General features: G+C 35.6%; 1 protein-coding gene across 1 annotated transcript in view; it reads right to left on the bottom strand.

Annotated features, from left to right (window-relative positions):
• eif3ea (eukaryotic translation initiation factor 3, subunit E, a) overlaps positions 1-11388 on the bottom strand; it is a 47341-nt gene extending 35953 nt beyond the window's left edge. The window contains exons 1-5 of the mRNA XM_065298535.2: positions 11235-11388; positions 10870-10987; positions 10653-10770; positions 4256-4298; positions 1431-1535 (exon numbers count right to left, since the gene is read on the bottom strand). Coding sequence (XP_065154607.1) covers positions 1431-1535; positions 4256-4298; positions 10653-10770; positions 10870-10987; positions 11235-11324 — 474 coding nt within the window. The 5' untranslated portion in view covers positions 11325-11388. The remainder of the gene's footprint in view (positions 1-1430; positions 1536-4255; positions 4299-10652; positions 10771-10869; positions 10988-11234) is intronic.
• Between the last annotated feature and the right edge of the window lie 7333 nt (positions 11389-18721).

Genomic DNA, 18721 nt, shown 5'->3' with positions numbered 1-18721 from the left:
GGGTTCCCACACCTTAGTTAACTTCAAATTCAAGGACCTTTCAAGGACTTTTCAGGTCCAATACCCTCAAATTCAAGGACTAAATGTGGGGACACATTTCAAGTGAGAGCAAGTTTACATCGTGTTACCTTTTATGATACATTGTTACAGTTCCCTTTTGAGGGAACTGGCTCTGCGTCATTGCAGTGACAATATGGGGATGCATCCAGGGGTAAGTGTGTTTGAATGCGTATATCAAATTCAACCAATGGTGACGCTTAATGTCAAAGACAGGGTAACGCGGGAGCCAGGAAGTATATCTCTATCTGAAATATTGCCAAAGACAGCATTACAGGGACGCAGGAAGCATGGCAAGGGAGACACAGCGTCTCGTTCCCTTCTCAGGGATCAACAGTTACATACGTAACCCATGACGTTTTCATGTGTCAAACACAACTGTGCAAAAAAGCATTTTGGTATGAATCAACATTCGCATACAGAAGATATAAGCATTTAAAACGAACAGTTTAGCACGTGTGCTTAAAGTCTAGAATTCTTATGATATTATCCTACATTACACACAGGGAATAATCTGGATTTTTTTTTCAGAAAACGTTTTGCATAAAATAGACTCAAGCACTTTCAATGACCTGTATCTATGCATATTTTCAAAAACTTCCCAGGGTCTTGAATCCCCCCCCCCCATATTTACAAACTTTCTCAAGGATTTCAAGGACCCGTGGGAACTCTGTAGGTAGACCAAAAGTGATCAAGCCCACCACTAATCTATGGGAAGCAGCTCTGTCCATAAACCCAAAAACCTATGGAGGTCTGCCACTGAGCACTTGGCCCAGGAACAACTTCTAACCGTGGTCTTGAAGTTCTCCTCAGTGACAAGGAATTTACTAAAGCATGACACTTTAAAACTAATTAAAGATCAGGTGTTTAGAAAAAAAAGCTGTTAAAAAGTTGACTGTTTAAAAACAAGCAAAGCAATAGATAAATAAATAACTATAATTCATAATAAAAGCCTGACGTTTTTTGGATCCTAACTTTAGAAAAATTTACCTGTGAGTGACTGATCTCCACTTGAAACCACAAAGTTAAGTGCATGTGTAATGTTCATAACTCATTGCATTTGGCAGTCTCATACTAAACTTAAGAGAACCATCTTAAGCGATAATAATAATAATACAAATAATTCAAACTCTCAAAGGAGGGGGGCTTTGCCTTAATTAACACTCACAGGGGAGCTCTCCATCAAAGTTAAACTGTTTGTCCATTAGACAAGAGCATATTAAACAAGAATGCATTAAATGACATCAATCTGTGAAGAAGAAAATGAAAGGGTGTCATGATGAAAAGAAGACCTTTTTAAATTGCCATACTGGGAATGTCTAAGCGCAGAAAACTGTCATCTGTTAAAGGCAGGGGCGTGGTTAAACACATACCAAGACTCTGAAGAAGTAGAGGTACTCCGCTGCACCCGAGTAGTTCCCACACTCGTACTGGAATTTGGCGTATCGGTACAAGGTGTCCAAGTACTCCTGGCGGAACTGCAAGGAAAGGCAGAAAAAGTTCAATTGTAATTGGAAGTCATTTAGGTTTCATCAGGTTTTGAAAACCTCTCTGAAAATCCTAAAATTTATATAGCAAACAATTCCTATATACGGTAATTATTCACTGAAATACCTGCCCCAAATGTCATTTAAACCAACATGCACCATTTACCCTTTAACTGGCACAGTTAAAAATATATAACTCTGGCATTTTTTGGTCTAGAAGCCTAATTTTGGTCTTGTTTTAAAGAAGACACTTTAACGTTTTTTTACGGAAGTGTCTGGAGATGAAAATATATTTTTATAGCAGTTTACATTTATTTGTAATAAATAAAAATGCAATATAGTATTATTTTTAATACATAAAATTATCAAAAAACTGAGGTTTGGGTTGATTTGCCGCATACTTTTGTAAGAAATTAATAAATGACAGTTAATGCATCATTATTACTGCTAAAAGGTTTTGAAATATGAAAACACATTCTTAGACCTTTCCAACAATATATAGTTTGTCGTAATAGATTAACATTTACATGAAAAATATTGAAGTAAACTTAGGTGTCCAACTCACAGGACAGCACTAGTTAACGGGTTAATTTTTATATTTATCTTAATATGGTCATGCACATATTTTTTCTTTCCCATTTCTTTATCCTAAATAATAAAATTATCCAAAATAACGTAAAGAACATTCTGTAAAACCCTTAATATCTTTAATATTCACAACGCAAGGTCATGACAAAAATTACATTCAATGTGAAATTAAACTTAATTAGATTATGAGATTTTAGCCACGGTCATATTTTTGTAAAAAAAAAAAAGTATAATTTTTATAATATAACATTTTGTAATGTTTATAAATGGTAAGCTTTTCAGTTATCTTTTTTTAATCTTAATTAAAACAAACTAAAAATAGACCATGAAATCCAAAATGTTGATGTCTTTCTTTGTTCAGTCGAGAAGAAATTATGTTTTTTGAGGAAAACATTGAAGGATTTTTCTAATTTTAATGGACTTTAATAGAGCCCAACATTTAATACTTAACACTTAACAGTTTTTTCAACGGAGTTTTAAAGGACTATAAACGATCCCAAATGAGGCATAAGGGTCTTATCTAGCGAAACGATTGTCATTTTTGACAAGAAAAATAAAAAATATGCTCTTTTAAACCACAACTTTTTGTCTAGGTCCAGTCCAGCGTGACCCCACGTAAATGCGTAGTGACGTAGGGAAGTCACGTGTTACATATATAAAACGCACATTTGCGGACCATTGTAAACAATAAACTGACACAAAGACATTAATTAGTATCATTCCACATACAACAACGTAGGAACGGTCCTCTTTCAACACACTAGTAAACACTGGGGCAGAGTTTCGCGTTCGTCCTCTGTGACCTCTTGACGTATTGCGTGGGGTCACGCTGACGCATCACGACCGGATCTAGACGAGAAGTTGTGGTTTAAAAGAGCATATTTTTTATTTTTCTTATCAAAAATGACAATCGTTTTGCTAAATAAGACACTTATGCCTTGTTTGGGATCGTTTATAGTCCTTTGAAACTCCGTTGAAAAAAACTGTTAAGTGTTGAGTTAAGTATTAAATGTTGGGCTCTATTAAAGTCCATTAAAATTAGAAAAATCCTGCAATGTTTTCCTCAAAAAACATAATTTCTTCTCGACTGAACAAAGAAAGACATCAACATTTTGGATGACATGGTGGTGAGTAAATTATCTGGATTTTTCTTTTAAGAAAATGGAATATTCCTTTAAGATAAAAAAAAACTGTGAACCTGACCTCTGTTTTTGCCATTCGGCTTTAGTAGTGTTTTAGAAATGAACCATAATTTTCTACTTGCAAGTTGCTTGCAAATTGTGGGACATCCTCCTAATTTAGAGACATTTTTTGGGGAAAAATCTACCCAGTGCAACATGAGCCATCAAATTATCGTCCATCTTCCTATAAAAGAAAGACTATTAAATTTAGCTAAGGTTAGTTAACTTTTGATAGTTCACTTGCATATAAATGTCTTCAAAAGCTAATAAACATAAACTGAAAGCCACATAATTTCACATTTGATTTCATGGTGGCCTTTAAACCACAAACCCACCACTTTAAACCACAATCCTTGAGTTCAGCTAACAGCGATGACAAAACTGTACCAACTGTTTGACGGACAGTTTCTGCAAAACACGCAATAGAAACTTGCTGGCAGAACGTCTTGAACACAGAGCTCATTGTGTGTGTGTGTTATATGTCTCTCTGTTTGTGTGGTCACAGTAAACTCGAACACTGTTGCGGATGTTGTTAAGGCTAGAGGGGCCTTCCCGAGGGCGAGTCTCTGTGGATTGTGTCATGAAGACAGCGGAGCCTGAGCAGTGAAGGTGCACTGAGGACAGGCCTCAGGTCAGCCCCAGGATGCTGGGGTGGGAGGGGAGTGCCGTTAAGTCAAATATAGAATCCCCAGCATTCTTGAGGCCATACCCACGGTCCTTAAGCCATTCGGTTTATTCTTAACAATTCGCCACAGAATGTAAATGTCCGCAGAAATTTCTGCAAGCCATAAAATCCCCGAAACTGAGTTAAGGTTTTGGGAAGTCATTTAATGTCTTTTTTGCTCGGGGCCCTACCCTGCCGTCGCCCCCCCAAAACAACACCAGGTTCAGAGAAAAGTCATGGGAAATCCAAAGGGTGAGGGAATCAACAAAAGTACTTACACCATGCTTTTCTGCAAGATAGTCGAACAGCATACGCCCATCCCTGTAAGATAAAACCATTTTTGTTGTGAGAAAAGACTTGAAATTATAATAACCTGCCCATTTCATTTGATCAAAACCATTTAATAGAGCAAATGTTTAATGTTAAAAAGATTTTTTTTAGACAGATGATAAACAAGAGATTAAAAAAAAAAAACACTAAAAGGAAAGACAAAACCCCCCAAAAATAAATAGCAAACATGCTTCCACACACAAAACCATGGTCTATCATAAAGTTAAATCTTCTCGCCATCTTTTTCTGCCTTCTTTTCATGCTCTACTAAAAATGGAAAACGGACAAAAACAAACATCGGTGCTTGTCCGTGCATATAACCAACTCCATCACACTTGGATAACGTTGGTGGGTGGCACTGCAATGCTATGCGGTCTATAAGACGTTCTAGGTGGTTGCTTACTGTCCCAAATCAAAACAGCCTTCCCTAAATCACAATGATATGCTGGTGCCTAGATATGGCTTGGGATCCTCCTTAAAAAAATAACAGCACACCTTCTCATCAACAATATGAGGGGTCATTCACATCTGGTAGACTAAAGTTTAAAACCAAGAGTAAGGAGTTGTTGTAGACAACAACAATAAGCAGGGTTCCCAGACCTTGGTTAACTTCAAATTCAAGGACCTTTCAAGGACTTCCAGGTCCAATACCCTCAAATTCAAGGACTAAATGTCGGGACACATTTCAAGTGAGAGCAAGGTTACATCGTGTTACCTTTTAAGATACATTGTTACAGTTCCCTTTTGAGGGAACTCGCGCTGCGTTACTGCGGTGACACTTTGGGGATGCCTCCAGGGGTAAGTGCATCTGAATGTGTATATCAAATTCAACCAATGGTGAGGCTTAACGACAAAGATAGGGTGATGCGGGAGCCAGAAAGTATATCGCGTGGGACGTGGGAGCCATAGCATACGCTATGTGAAATATTGCCAAAGACTGCGTTACAGTATGGGAAAAGAGACGCAGCATCTCGTTCCCTTCTCAGGGAACAACAGTTACATACGTAACCAGAGACGTTTTCATGTGTCAAACACAACTATACAAAAAAGCATTTTCCCCCAGATTCACAAACTTTCAAGGATTTCAAGGACCTGCGAAAATCCTGAATAATTGATGAAAAGAAAAGAACGTGAAAAGAAACAAACAAGGAACAAACGTCCAGTGTCAACTCATCAGGTGGGCTGGAGCAAAGCATCCACTGCTGCTTGGGTTATGGTGTATCACTTAGTTTTGGCAACACAATCGGCACCGAGGGCCTGTTAACCATGCTAACCGCACGACCACCTCCGCCAAATGTGGCCGGTCTCTAAAGAACTCGGCAAATGAAACCGTGCGTCACCGAGCGTTCCAGACAGAGAGAGGAGGATGCAAGTTTATTTTATTTGTGGGGAGGTTCAAAGGCTGTTTATAAAAGCGTTCTCCTGCAGTACTGCTTCTGTTCCATTATACTGTTATCCGACAGATGCTGAGAAGCGACACCCTTATTTCCGACACGATAAAGCAAAAAAAAATCTAAGATTTGTTTTCAATGCATATTCAATATATTTTTCCATAACTAGCCACAATCCCAACATGTAAGGACATTTAGAATGGGAAATCCCATTAATCCCATTATATTGTTTGCGGAGAATGACATGGCATTAGCCAGCAAAACATCTCTTATAAGCCTTCCCCTAATGTACTGCGATTGATCACACTGCGAGCCAATCACATGGCTTTTCTGGCAAGTTGGCAAACCCTAGCCAAAGCACCAGAGATCTGAACACTTTTATGGCTCCAAAAAGCACCAGACCTTTTTTGCAGTCAAAAGTCTGGCTATGTGAGACTGCGGTGCATTTGGAACTCACAAAGCATCTCCCATAGCTATTTATTAGCTGTCAGCCTGTGTGGATATTATACCTTTACTCTGTCAATTCTCACCACCACTTGTCTGGATAGACATGGGTGGGGGTGCAGTCTCACGTGGAGGTCAATAATACACCGGTGCTGAGGGAACCGTGAGAAGACTCGGCCCTCTGCCATTCAGAGCAGCTTAGCAGTTTGTCACGCTCAGCCCTTTAAAGATGAATCCATCCTCACTTTATATGTTCTAACAATGACCCTGACAGATTTCCAAACACGACATCACCTGCTTGTAACATCCGATCTATGTATGACATTGGCAGCGACACTGCAAACATCAGAAAAACACACACAGACGCATAGAAACAATTAACAAATAAACGACAAATAAAAGACGAGTCCTGATATGCACTTCCCGGTGGCGTCTCGGCCTATGAAACTCCAGACACAAAAAAATTCCCTCCGAAACCCAAAATATTCCGATCGAACGATAAACTTCAAAGTCGCTCGTTAATGAAGAGCAGACATCTATTTGAGTTTTGTGTTAATTAAGACTGTGCCTGGTTCGAAGGCCACAAACTTAATCCTGTACGGTGACAAAAACATGTTTAGAAGAAAAGAAAAGCAAACTGGTGTTAAAGATGTCTAGGAAAGGCGATACCACCTACTGCGATTTCTCACTTTGGAGACACCGCAAACACACATTGGTAGCACGATCAAGTATATGGAAGCAAGGGGTTGGATTAGCACTAGTCAAAATGAGCAATTAAACAACTGCAGATCACAGCTTCAGCTACTGCCTGTACCTGCATGCAAAGTGTGATACAAAACATGATGGGAATAAGCTGCTATACTATCTGGGAGTGCATGCAAAGATAAACATTAATATTGCAGTGGCTCACTTAGAATTGTTTAATAATTTTAAGTATTAAATACATTTTGATGCACAGATAAACTGAAGCTAGAGCATACCAAGAAATAAGCACTATTCGGACGGGATTAGTTTTCCAAACAACGTTTGAGTTTCAACGTGTCCCCCAGGACGTCTGTGATTTTATGTACCGATTCGGACAGGATTTAAATGATGCAGGCTATTCCAGAGATGGGAGTGTCTGTTTCATATATTTGGGCGTTGCAGAAGAGCACGTGCTCTGGACACGTGTTTGTAATGTTTAACATTTTGCTTTAAAATGTAAAATTATGACAGAACATGTAATTTATTAATTTAATTTTAACAAATCAAAATAAAATATACAAATCCTACTAAAGTAACGAGGCTACACGTTTTATATAACTTTCTGCTTATAATAAAATCAAAGAAATGAAGAAATATTGATTAATAACAATTTATTAATTAACGTTCCAGTTTAACAACTTTGAACGGAGTTTCTTACCTTATAACGTTACTGATATTACAGTGGCCAGTCTTAACAGTGTTTGATATTCAGCTCGTCTTGATTTAGTTATTTTATTTTGCCGAATGCGAAAAAACATCCATATCTGAATGAATGGGACTCAGGAAATAAAATATACGCGCATTAGTAAGACCTTACGGCAGATCACGTTGGCCAAAACACGAAATGACCGCGTTTTCAAAAGATATTGCAGGCAAACACAGACATTTGCATCCGGACGGGATTAAATTTCTCAGAGGACCTCTGAGTTCGGTGAAAAACAGTAGGTAAATTGCTCTGGAATTCTTACAGAGTCGTCAGAGAAAAACACAGACATGGCCGATTCGGACGGGATTAAAAACACAGAGGACCTCTGAGAAGCTCGATTTTCTCAGAGGTCCCCCTGTAAAACGTATCCGGTCCGAATAGGGCTAAACATGGGTATATGAAGTAAATGCCCTTGCAGTGATCCAATGCATTTTTTTTTTTCTTTTAAACATCATGCCAGCTTCTAAAGCTTTTTTCATGGTGAGAATAAACTAATTAAATAAAGTACGATTAGAAAAGATGTTTAAAATTCATTTCATCTAAAAATTGTAGAACTATGTTTGGATTAACTTGATTAAAAACTTTCAACAGAATATATCAACAGAATAAAAAAAGTTTTTTCAAAGAGACAGAGGTTATAGAATCTAGTAGAATATGTTTAATGTACAATGAATTCTGACAAGATAAACATTTTAAAGTAAAAATTGATATGTGAATTTTTAATGTCCTATTCTGCATCTTGTAGAGATGACTTGATCCCAATTCTCAAAACAAAAATTATGCTTTTTCCCAACATCAGCATTTATTTCATGCAACCTATTATGAAGACATTGATCCCATTTCTAATGTATTCAATTATCGTTTGTTTTAAGTCTCTGAAAAGTATAGGACACTTTACTAATTCTGAGGATAGTGCTTCTTTGGATGTATTGTCTGCTTTACAATGCATTTCTAACTTTAGTCAAAAAGACTCAAAGGAACAGTATGTAAGAAATTTATATCAATTAATCATTAAATGGCCCTGAAATGTCACTAGACATTAAGAAATCATTTTCATTTCAAATACTTACATCACTCACAAAAGCGGTCCGGCCAGGATATTGTCATTTAAAAAGTGGAGTTGCAGCCCTCAACTGATGTTTATGTTGTCGTTTAGCATATTGGCCACCAGTTGTGTGATTGCAGTACCAGTTTTAGCCACACGTTTTGTGATTGCAATACCAGTTTTGGCCACAATCCTACATACTGTTCCTTTAATGCTTGTGTTGTAATTTAACCTATGCTGAGATGTTTTAACCCATCGTTGGGTCAAATATAAACATTAGGTGTTTCTCAATGTCAAGGATACTTCCTTGGCAAGACTGGTAATTCCAAGTCACTTCTTTCAGAGGCTAGGCGAGGCTCCTCTTAAGCATTCGGAGAACACGTAAATGGAAAAGGATAGCAAGTGCACGTCATTATGTCAGTGAAAAGGTCTGCTTTCAGTGCCGTGCGCATAGGATTATGGGTAATTTGAGAGCATGAAGGCAATACATATGCATCATTTCCTGTATATGGGATATTTTTTAAACTGAAACACTGAATCCTCAACACTGAAACAGTTTCTTTGACGGATGTCGATTACGTAGCATCCTCGAAATTCTGGCTTCCGAGGATCCTTCCTTGACATTGAGAAACACCCATTTTCTACATTAATGTAACCCAACAACTGGATTTGTCCCTTTTTAGCCAAGGCAGGGTTTGAAGGTAACAGCATTTTTTAGACTCCACTCCAGCTTTTGTATGAGGAACTATTACTATACTGTATACTATATTTTATTCACTATAAATGTTGACATCCATGCTCTGTTTGGGTGTATCATGAGAGTTAAAAAAAAAAATGGCAATATCTGAATTAGAAATGAATTAATCTTTTGAGCCAGTCCTATTTAATTATTTATTTCATCCAATTTACTAAACTGGTCTAAATAATTTCTTCAGAAATAAATACCATTCTCTGCTTTACATGTAAATGTACTTCCTAAAACCCCAAATTTTAAACCTAAAACATCTAAACTGGTCAATGCTAGCGGGTGATGATTTGAAAGTCATAAAAAAGTATATCCAAAAGAAAGCAAAGAAAAGCAAGAGAACTGAGTGTAACCAAAATATTTCAATTACAGCGAAGTCAGCATAAGACAAATTGAGAAAAAAATAGCCTCTGTTAAAGATACTGCAGGACACACAAGAATCCTGCTCTTCTGACTTTGCCGAATGAAACCATACACTCATCCCCAAAGCAATTTCCATTAGATATGAACCAATTGTGATTAAATATGCCTGCTGACGTCTCACCATCCATTTATTAAATGTCACTTATACCCGCGCATCCAAAAAAGAGCCACAAATGTTATATTTGGAGTATCGTCTAGCATCACGCAATGCACCATCCCAGAGGAAAGTGTGCAACTTAACTTGCTTTAAAAGAATAACAAAATATTAATTATGCCTAAAGAGAAAATTACTTATCTACTCTTACTATTTATATTAAAATCCAATTGATTCTCCACGACCTCTTCCAGTAAAAACGGGTGACCACAAAGTTGTACTGTACAGAAAGATGATCCCTTTTAATTTAAAAGCAACCACAATACACCACGAAGCGTGTACCCAGTAGCTTGTTGGTATATCTATGCCATTTTAAAAACATTTAAGCATTACTTGACCGTGCATATTTTAAAATATTGCGTTTTTGTTTCAATTGTTTTCTGGCACTTGTGATTTATTCTGTATTGTGACAGCTTGTATATATTATACTTGGTAAAGATCTGCAAAATTTAACCACACACACATAATTTGACAACTATACTGAAAAATAACAATGGAGGCTAAGGTTGCCTAAAATAGTTTGTTTAAAATAACCAAACACATTTTGTTGGAATGGTCTGGATAAAAATTATGGCAATAAATGTTTAAAATCCAGATAAGAAACAGTTCACAAATTACAAGATCTAATAAACTTTATATAGGTGGCGTACCCATAAAAAACATCCCAGTCCAAGTATATTTGAGCAAATTTACCTGGTTGACTGCATCTGCCTGGTGGTCTCTGGGTCTTCAAACACCTTTACAATTGGCTCTGTGTCAGCTTGCAGTTGCTTCAACTGGCCCACAACCTCGTACCTTTTCTCTCTGAGAGCTGCAAAGAGGGACACATTGTAGATTAGAAACTTTAGTAAACATTTAAACATTTTCCTTAGTAGAATAAGAAAAACAAAAACTCATCACAACTACTCACAGTTGGGTATTTCTTTGTCCGGAAATAAGTTCCTGTAAACATCCATGGCGAAGTCCACCATGTTGGTGTCACTGAGGAGATCCAGCTTTCCATGGAGGAGCTCATGCTCATTGTAGATCTAAAAAAAAAAAACAATTGTTAAAGCATGGACAGTTCTCTGTAGCACATTACATTCTTATTTTATTAAATTAATTGATAGTTGTTTTATTCTTAGTCTGGTTTATGTACTAAGTTACAAGACAAGCCGGTGAAGCAGAAGCATTGTGACCGCCGCACGCGCGCACGTGGTTAAAACTATGCCGTACTTAACACGGAAATAATGACAGAACACACATTTGAAGCAAAAAATAAAGTTACACATATACCTCTTTTACTGAAAGGAATTCCAGCAGAGGAAAAACCAGATGCCGGTCCAGAAAGTTTGCGATTTTGGTGGTAAGATCATAATCCGCCATATTGTCACCGGAAGTGGACGTGACGATTCAAAATAAGAAAACTTTATTTGTGGGAGAAATACAATCACCATACAGTGCATGCAGGAACGGAGCCTGCATCTGGAGGAATGAAATATAGCTGTAGAAAATAGATTTTAATAGTAATTTATGGTATAGCTATGTAAAACCATAAAGTTAAAATATCATATAATATGATTGTTAAAATATTAAGTTTTATTCAATGGTAATAGAATATTAGAGAAAAGACGATTTTAAATAATTTTCTCTAATATATCCTACGCAAATAGAATACATTGGATTTTTTTTTTTTTTTTTTTTAGAAAATTTCAAATAAAAACGTAGAAAATAGGATTTTGTTAAAATAAAAATAAAAACGGTTACATTATTTATGTTTTTAGAAGACAAATTTGTTAAATTTGAGTAAATAAAAATGTTTATAATATAAATAACATACAGGATAAATGTATCAAAACTGAATAACAGAGTAGAAAAGAAAAAATGTAAAGAACAGAGAAGAAATAAAATGACCAAACTGTACTCTACACTTTTTAAAGAATAGACTAGAATAATGTTGAGTAAATAGTACTATTAATTTGTAGATGGAAATATGAGCATGGTTACGTAAAACTTTCAAGAATCCTATAATTTAACTGCAAAATTTATACAGTGAAACATTTTATTTATAAGGGTGCTGCGCTTTGCCAAGTGAACTTGCGGAATATTTAAAATCTTGCTAAAATTATGGGGCTCTTCCAGAACCCACTAAAACTCCTCCAGCAGACATGTCAACAAGAGTTTAAGCAATGAAGTGACCTTTATCTGGAATGCAAAGTTACGTAAATTTAAAGATCAAACCAGAAATTAAGCCCACACTCAGTTTTAGCTTTCCTTGTTACTCACAGACTATAAAAATTAAATTGTGTGGGGTGGAGTGTATTGTCAGCCAAGACAGAAGATAAAACACAAACAGGACACAATGTGTTTTACCCCTTATTCCAGCAGCTGTCAGATGTCCATGTGTTGGCCATACACTGCAGAGCAGAGCCAACATCAGCTTTTAAATGGTGCATCTCTAATAGGTTCCAGTACCATGTTTACTTGACAACCATACAGCACTATCCTAAATCCCAAAACAATTTCTCTCTTGTAACAGTGAACCGTCATTCCCCTGACTTACTGCACGTACGAATGAATCACTTTATACTATGTGTACCTCTGATTTTTTTTAAAGCTGGAAGGAAAACAACAGTAATGTGTAAGCATTCATACCATAATAATAGCTTGACGAAGCACTTGTTTGATGTTGTTTGTTGTTGTTGCCATTGCAACAGTGTTTGTCCATTGCTTTTATTCAAGCATTCGTAATTTTCTAAATTAATTTGATCTCTGACGAGTTGGTGATTTTAAGGTTGATAGGTTAACATAATTTTTTAAATTCTCCCTTTATTAAAAAGAACACTACACAAATTTTCTCGATTGATTTACCATGCTGTAAGCCAGTTTTCACAGTCTGTATGTGAGCATGAAATGGTTTTTTATTAATTTTGTATCGACTGTTTTTGCAGTCACACTCATTCCCATAGTTCTTGAGAAACTTTTTTGTCCAACCTTTCACCATCAATAAAGTATTTCTTACACAAGAGCATACGCTATTAGACAGGGCTGGATTTTAACCAAGAAAAGACAGGACCAATTATGTAAAACTCTTATTTTTTACATTTGTTTTATTATTATGGATAAGACCATTTATTTTTCCCTAACTGTTCCAACAATTTGGCACATCAGTCTAGCTGGCACCTAAGCTTGGGAGGGCATCCATGAGAAATCTTGTGAAATTGTTATGCATGACTTAACTATAAGGAAATTACCGGCTATTACTAAGTGGTTTGGTTAAACTGTGCAAATAGGCACTTAAGGTAGGATTAGTTTTCCTCACCATTCCTATTTAAAAAAGTTAATATGTGTTCCACATTTTCTATCTGGAATCAAGGTGTTGTTTTATATGCAATTTTACCATATGTTCTTCTAAACCGAGATGATACTCTTATTAACAATTTAAACATTTATATATTCATTACTTTAAGCAAACTATACTGTGCTGCTTCATACGAATATGAAAAAAATAAACACATATTATCATCAGTCTGTATTTTGCTTGTAAATTGATAAGGCAATGATTTCCAGAAAAAAGCAATGCTGGCAAAGCCATTGGAAAATTAAATACCGCAATAGAATACTAATTGACATTAGGACTTACATTTGCGAAATTAATTCTGAGGCCAAATCGCTTTGGTTTCTCCTGTTTCAACCAGCCAATCATTTTAATGAAGGAGGCCCTGGATCACAGCATTGGAAAATCCACGTTTACCCTCTTCACCAAACAGGACTGAGGCTACAAGAGGAAAGAGAAAGAGGTGTTTGACTAATTCCGCTTTTATTTCTCTTCCACCTTTATTAAAATCTACTAAATATAATTTAACTAAATATAACACACCAAACTTTTTATATTACGGTATAAATACAAATTACATTGACTCAACTTATGAAATAATGAAAGGATAAACAGTCCTGCTCTTCTTCTGGGATATGTGAGACTCATAAGATTTGTTGAGTATATTTCTTGCTCTATGAAGTATATGTTGCCATTACCCACATTCTAGCTGGATTGACATTTGATAAAGTATACAGTAATTGGGTTTATTTATTGGAGAGGTCAGGTCTAAACTAGTCTTTAAACCCAGTGACCAGCATGGTCACCAAATCCACCTTTCAGTGTTTAAAGCACAAGTGACATTGTTGAGCTCAAGGGGAATGAAAAACTTTCCTCTTGGCTTCAGTACCACTCCTTAACAGGTCATTTAAACACAAATAGAGCCATTTAAGAAGAGGAACTGTGTTTTACAGTGAATCATACCAAGTTGTGGCTTTGTTAATGCACAGGAAACTGTGAGCGCTAAGGTGATTAAATCATTGATGTTGCTTTGAGGGAAACGTACCCATTACACCGGAAAAATAGAGACCTTTCTGCATTCGCAATTGGATGAAGTTAGTAAGCCCAAATCCCTTTGGATGTTAAAAGCCAGTTTCTTAAAAGGAGACCTAATTCTAACGTACATTTTTATAACCTTATTTGACTGACCAAGTGTTGAATGAGCTCATGGTTGAGGGATTTCCCGGCAAAATGCTGCAGATCAATTTGATGTAAAAACCTGACTCAATTAATATTTTGCGAAAATGCCTTGCTTGATGTTTTTGGACATGTAATGTTTATGTAGATGGAAATGGAGGGTTTAAATGTCTGTGGTAGACAGTAAAATGTTTGCAGGAAAAGTTCTGATTGCCCCAGATGTTGTCGCTGCTTTTTTACAACTCTTCTGTCTGGAAACTCCGCTGTGCAGATGCTCCACAACACGCTGGATTGAATACACGCCTACACTCCATCTCCACCCATCTCAACTGAGAAAAGTGGTGGGTATGACCACAAAAATAATAACTTGCACAATTAAGTATTCCACTGTGTGTGCGCGCACACAAATGTTCATCTTTCTTCCTTTCACTATCATAAACCTCAAGCCTCGAAAAAACAGCACCTCACATGAGACTTGTAATTGAAAACCACTGCTGTGTTTTGTGTTTTAAATCTATCACACTTTACTGTCACATGTAGAGGTTTACATCACCATGTATGGCCTTGTACTGCATATCAGAATCAGAAACGGCTTAACTGCCAAGTGTGCTTGTGCACACAAGGAATTCTCTTTGGAACGTCAAGCTTCCGAAGCAGACATCCAAATACTGCAAGACACATAAGACAATTAATGAGCAAAATATAAAAAATGAAAATTATAAAGAGACAATATATTCTGGAAAAAGACAAAACTCTTTAGGGAGCAGCCATCCACATCGTCATCTTGGAGGATAATATATCCCACTTTGCAACTCAGGAAAACTAAATGTCTTTTACACACGAGAGTGGCCACTTAGATGAATCATTTGCGTAAATTTTGTAATTTTGTCTTGTGGAATATTTTTGATGTAGTTTCTTGAACAAACAAATTTAAAGTTGGTCTTGTGGGGCAAAAATACATTTCTAATTTTATAACATATGGCAAGAAATAAACTTTTCCTGCATGGCCAAAATCTAAAAGTTTGTATAAAATGTATCAAGTATAAGTATAAAATATATAAGTATGTTTAAAAAAAGTATATATTTGCAGTTAAAAAAACCTTTTCAAACCTGTTTACAGATTTGTAACATACAAGTTTTTTTCCCCAATTCGACGTGTATATAAATGCTTTAAAATATATACATTTTTAATATTTAAAAATATACAAAAAATGGCCCAAAAATATATTGATAAAATACATTTTTGTAAACATAGTTTAAATATTTTTCAGCATGCAGTATATTTCTTGGCCTTTTTTATATTTTTAAATATATTTTAAATTGTATTTGAATATATTTATTCAGTACTGTGCAAAAGTAGGCCACGATGCCAGAATTAGATTTGTTGTTTTTGCAATGTTACAGTGATCATATATAATTGTTTCTCAGTCTTTTTAATAGAATATATCTAAAAATATAGGAAATGTGTATATTAAACTGTATAAAAATGTAAACTGGTGTCTCAAGTTTTTAGGGTAAACTCCCCTTCCGGTTGAGCAATAGCAGGAAACTGCAGCAACTCTTAAAACGAAAAGAAAAAAAATCCTAATTTCCAATTTTAAAGAAATTAATCTTTTTACTTCATTTTGCTCAAAAAATGCTTTAGATGTGTTTAGTGCCGAGAGGTTACACTAAACACAGACGATGCCTGTCCTGAAAGTTTAATTTGTATTGTTTTGTACATATTTCCTGTATTTTCTGTTTGTATCTTAATAAAATAGATTGAAAAATAAATATGGGTGGACATTAAAACTTCTAAAAAAAACAGTCTGGTGGTGGTGGCTTAAGACTTTTGCACAGTACTGTACATGATCACTAAAGCCAGAATTATTGTATGTCAATGACAAACCAAACACTCAAAGTCGATATTTGAAACATGGGATTTGGTGCTGAAAAGATAAACTTTAAACAAGAGGGTTAAAGGGACACTTCACCCATTTGCATTAAGCTTTGTATAGTTAGAACCCCAGTCATGTTTTTGAATTGTCATGCATAATTTCCTCCGTTGCCCCTGAGACCGGAGAAATACAGATTTCAGTGTTGCACTTCCTTCTTTTAATGATGTAAAATCATCATTTTGCATCATTGAAAGAAGGAAGTGCAATATCTTTGTTTTCAGGGGGTGAGACTTCAAACACCCCTTTTCTCGATCAAATAGGCACCAAATTCTAAATGTATGTTACATTTCGACTACAAATATGACACACTTTCAATAAAGATCAATGTTTCTACGGGTGAAATGCCCCTTTAAAAGAAAAGATTTGTGCCTAACATTGTCAGAAATAATGGTCCCTAGTTGTGACTGGTGTAGTACCCTTTCAAAAACTAAGCTTTTTTAAAGAGTACTGCCTCAACGATAGCTCTTATATAAAAACAACATAGTGTGTGGTAAAGAGTGCCTTTTTGTAATACTTAACAATAAAACTGTAGATTTACTGTTGTATGCATTCCTAAGTATTCACTTTTAAGTAATAGAACTTATTTTGAAACATGGTTGACAGTCAATCATAATTAAAATGTATACTTCATGCATCTGGCCATGTATGATAACATAAGTTATAGGTGTAGCTCTTTATAAAACTCCCATTCCCTCAAGACAATGCTGGAGTTTGCACTTATCTTTGCATGAAACCTGGCAAACTGCATCTTGCTCATCTTACAGAATATGATAGGCTGAAAACCTGAACATGTCTCAATAGAGTTCATCACATGCAATACAAAAAAGATCTAAGGAAGTAAAAGGATATGCATGTAAACACATCAGCCAAACCTTTTGGGAAAACTGTTTCTCTGGTAGATGCTCTATTAAGTTGAAGACACTGCCAGATAAATGCTCCAACTGCTTTATATTCCAATTTCAAATGAATCTAAATCAATAGTCTCTTAACCCTTTAACTGCCAGCATCAAACGGTTGAGCACATTTTGAGTCCCTATATTTTATTGAGAGGAGTACCTAACTTAACTCAAGCTGATTGAGCCATCTCTACTATTTGTGTAAGATATGTTTTGCCAAAAAAATCCACTAGATATCAATGTATCAATCAACAGCACTTGTCACAACACATCTTGTTATGTGGATTTTAGAAATAAAAAAATCACTTCTGTTATATGAACTGTTCTTGTTGAAATTTTGCAAGGAAACCATCTTTTTTTGACATATTACACTGTAAGAGCCCTAACTTTACAAAATTATGTTACTTGGTGCCATGAAAAAACTTTCATATGTTTTGAATAATTTTTCAAAAACATGCTCAACCAAACGGTTGATTTGTCACTTAATGGTAAAAGTAGAAAAGCTAAGGTAATGTTTTCAGATCATTCAATTCTGCAGTCAGAGTGTACTATTTGCTATGAAATATATATTTCTGATCATTCACAGCTATGAATATGACACAGCTATTGTTATTTCTTATTTAATATATTGAGATCATTTCTTAAGTATGTATTTTTGCCACTTCTGGATATTTTTTTGAAATAACTATAATGAATTCATATAATTAATGTATGGAAATCATAATTACTCATTAATTAATCAATAATTACTTCTTAAATTATGTTTTAAATTGTTTGAAGGATTGTCTGCAATGTTGGCTTACTCTACACAGCATTGCTGGTTTACAAATAAATGTTAAAGGGGCCATGTCACAAGACTTTTTTAAGATGTCAAATAAATTTTTGGTGTCCCCAGAGCACATATGTGATGTTTTAGCTCAAAATATCATATAAATAATTTATTATAGCATGTTAAAATTGCCACTTTGCAGGTGTGAGCAAAAATGTGCAGTTTTGGGTGTGTCCTTTAAAATGCAAATGAGCGGATGAAGTGCAAACACCGATCACAATGATGGTGGTTTGTTGAAATTGAAACTTAGTTATGCTGTGAATTATTTTCTCTGTCTCTCCCTCTCTGGATTAAAACACTGGAAATGGCAGTGCTGTGGTTGGAAAGTGCAAATTAAGGGGTAGTATTATTATAATAAGGGCTCCTTCTGACATCACAAGGGGAGCCACATTTCAATTACCTGTTTTTTCACATGCTTACAGAGAATGGTTTACCAAAACTAAGTTACTGGGTTGATCTTTCTCACATTTGCTAGGTTGATAGAAGCACTGGGGACCCAATCATAGCACTTAAACATGGAAAATCTCAGATTTTCATGCCGTGACCCCTTTAATTTATCTAAAAAAAGACAAAAAAAATTTTTTTGCACTACCAAACTTGACAGTGTG

Source organism: Paramisgurnus dabryanus, chromosome 13 (assembly GCF_030506205.2).
Source record: "Paramisgurnus dabryanus chromosome 13, PD_genome_1.1, whole genome shotgun sequence".
NCBI lineage: Eukaryota > Metazoa > Chordata > Actinopteri > Cypriniformes > Cobitidae > Paramisgurnus > Paramisgurnus dabryanus.
This window is presented reverse-complemented; position numbering and strand designations above follow the sequence as displayed.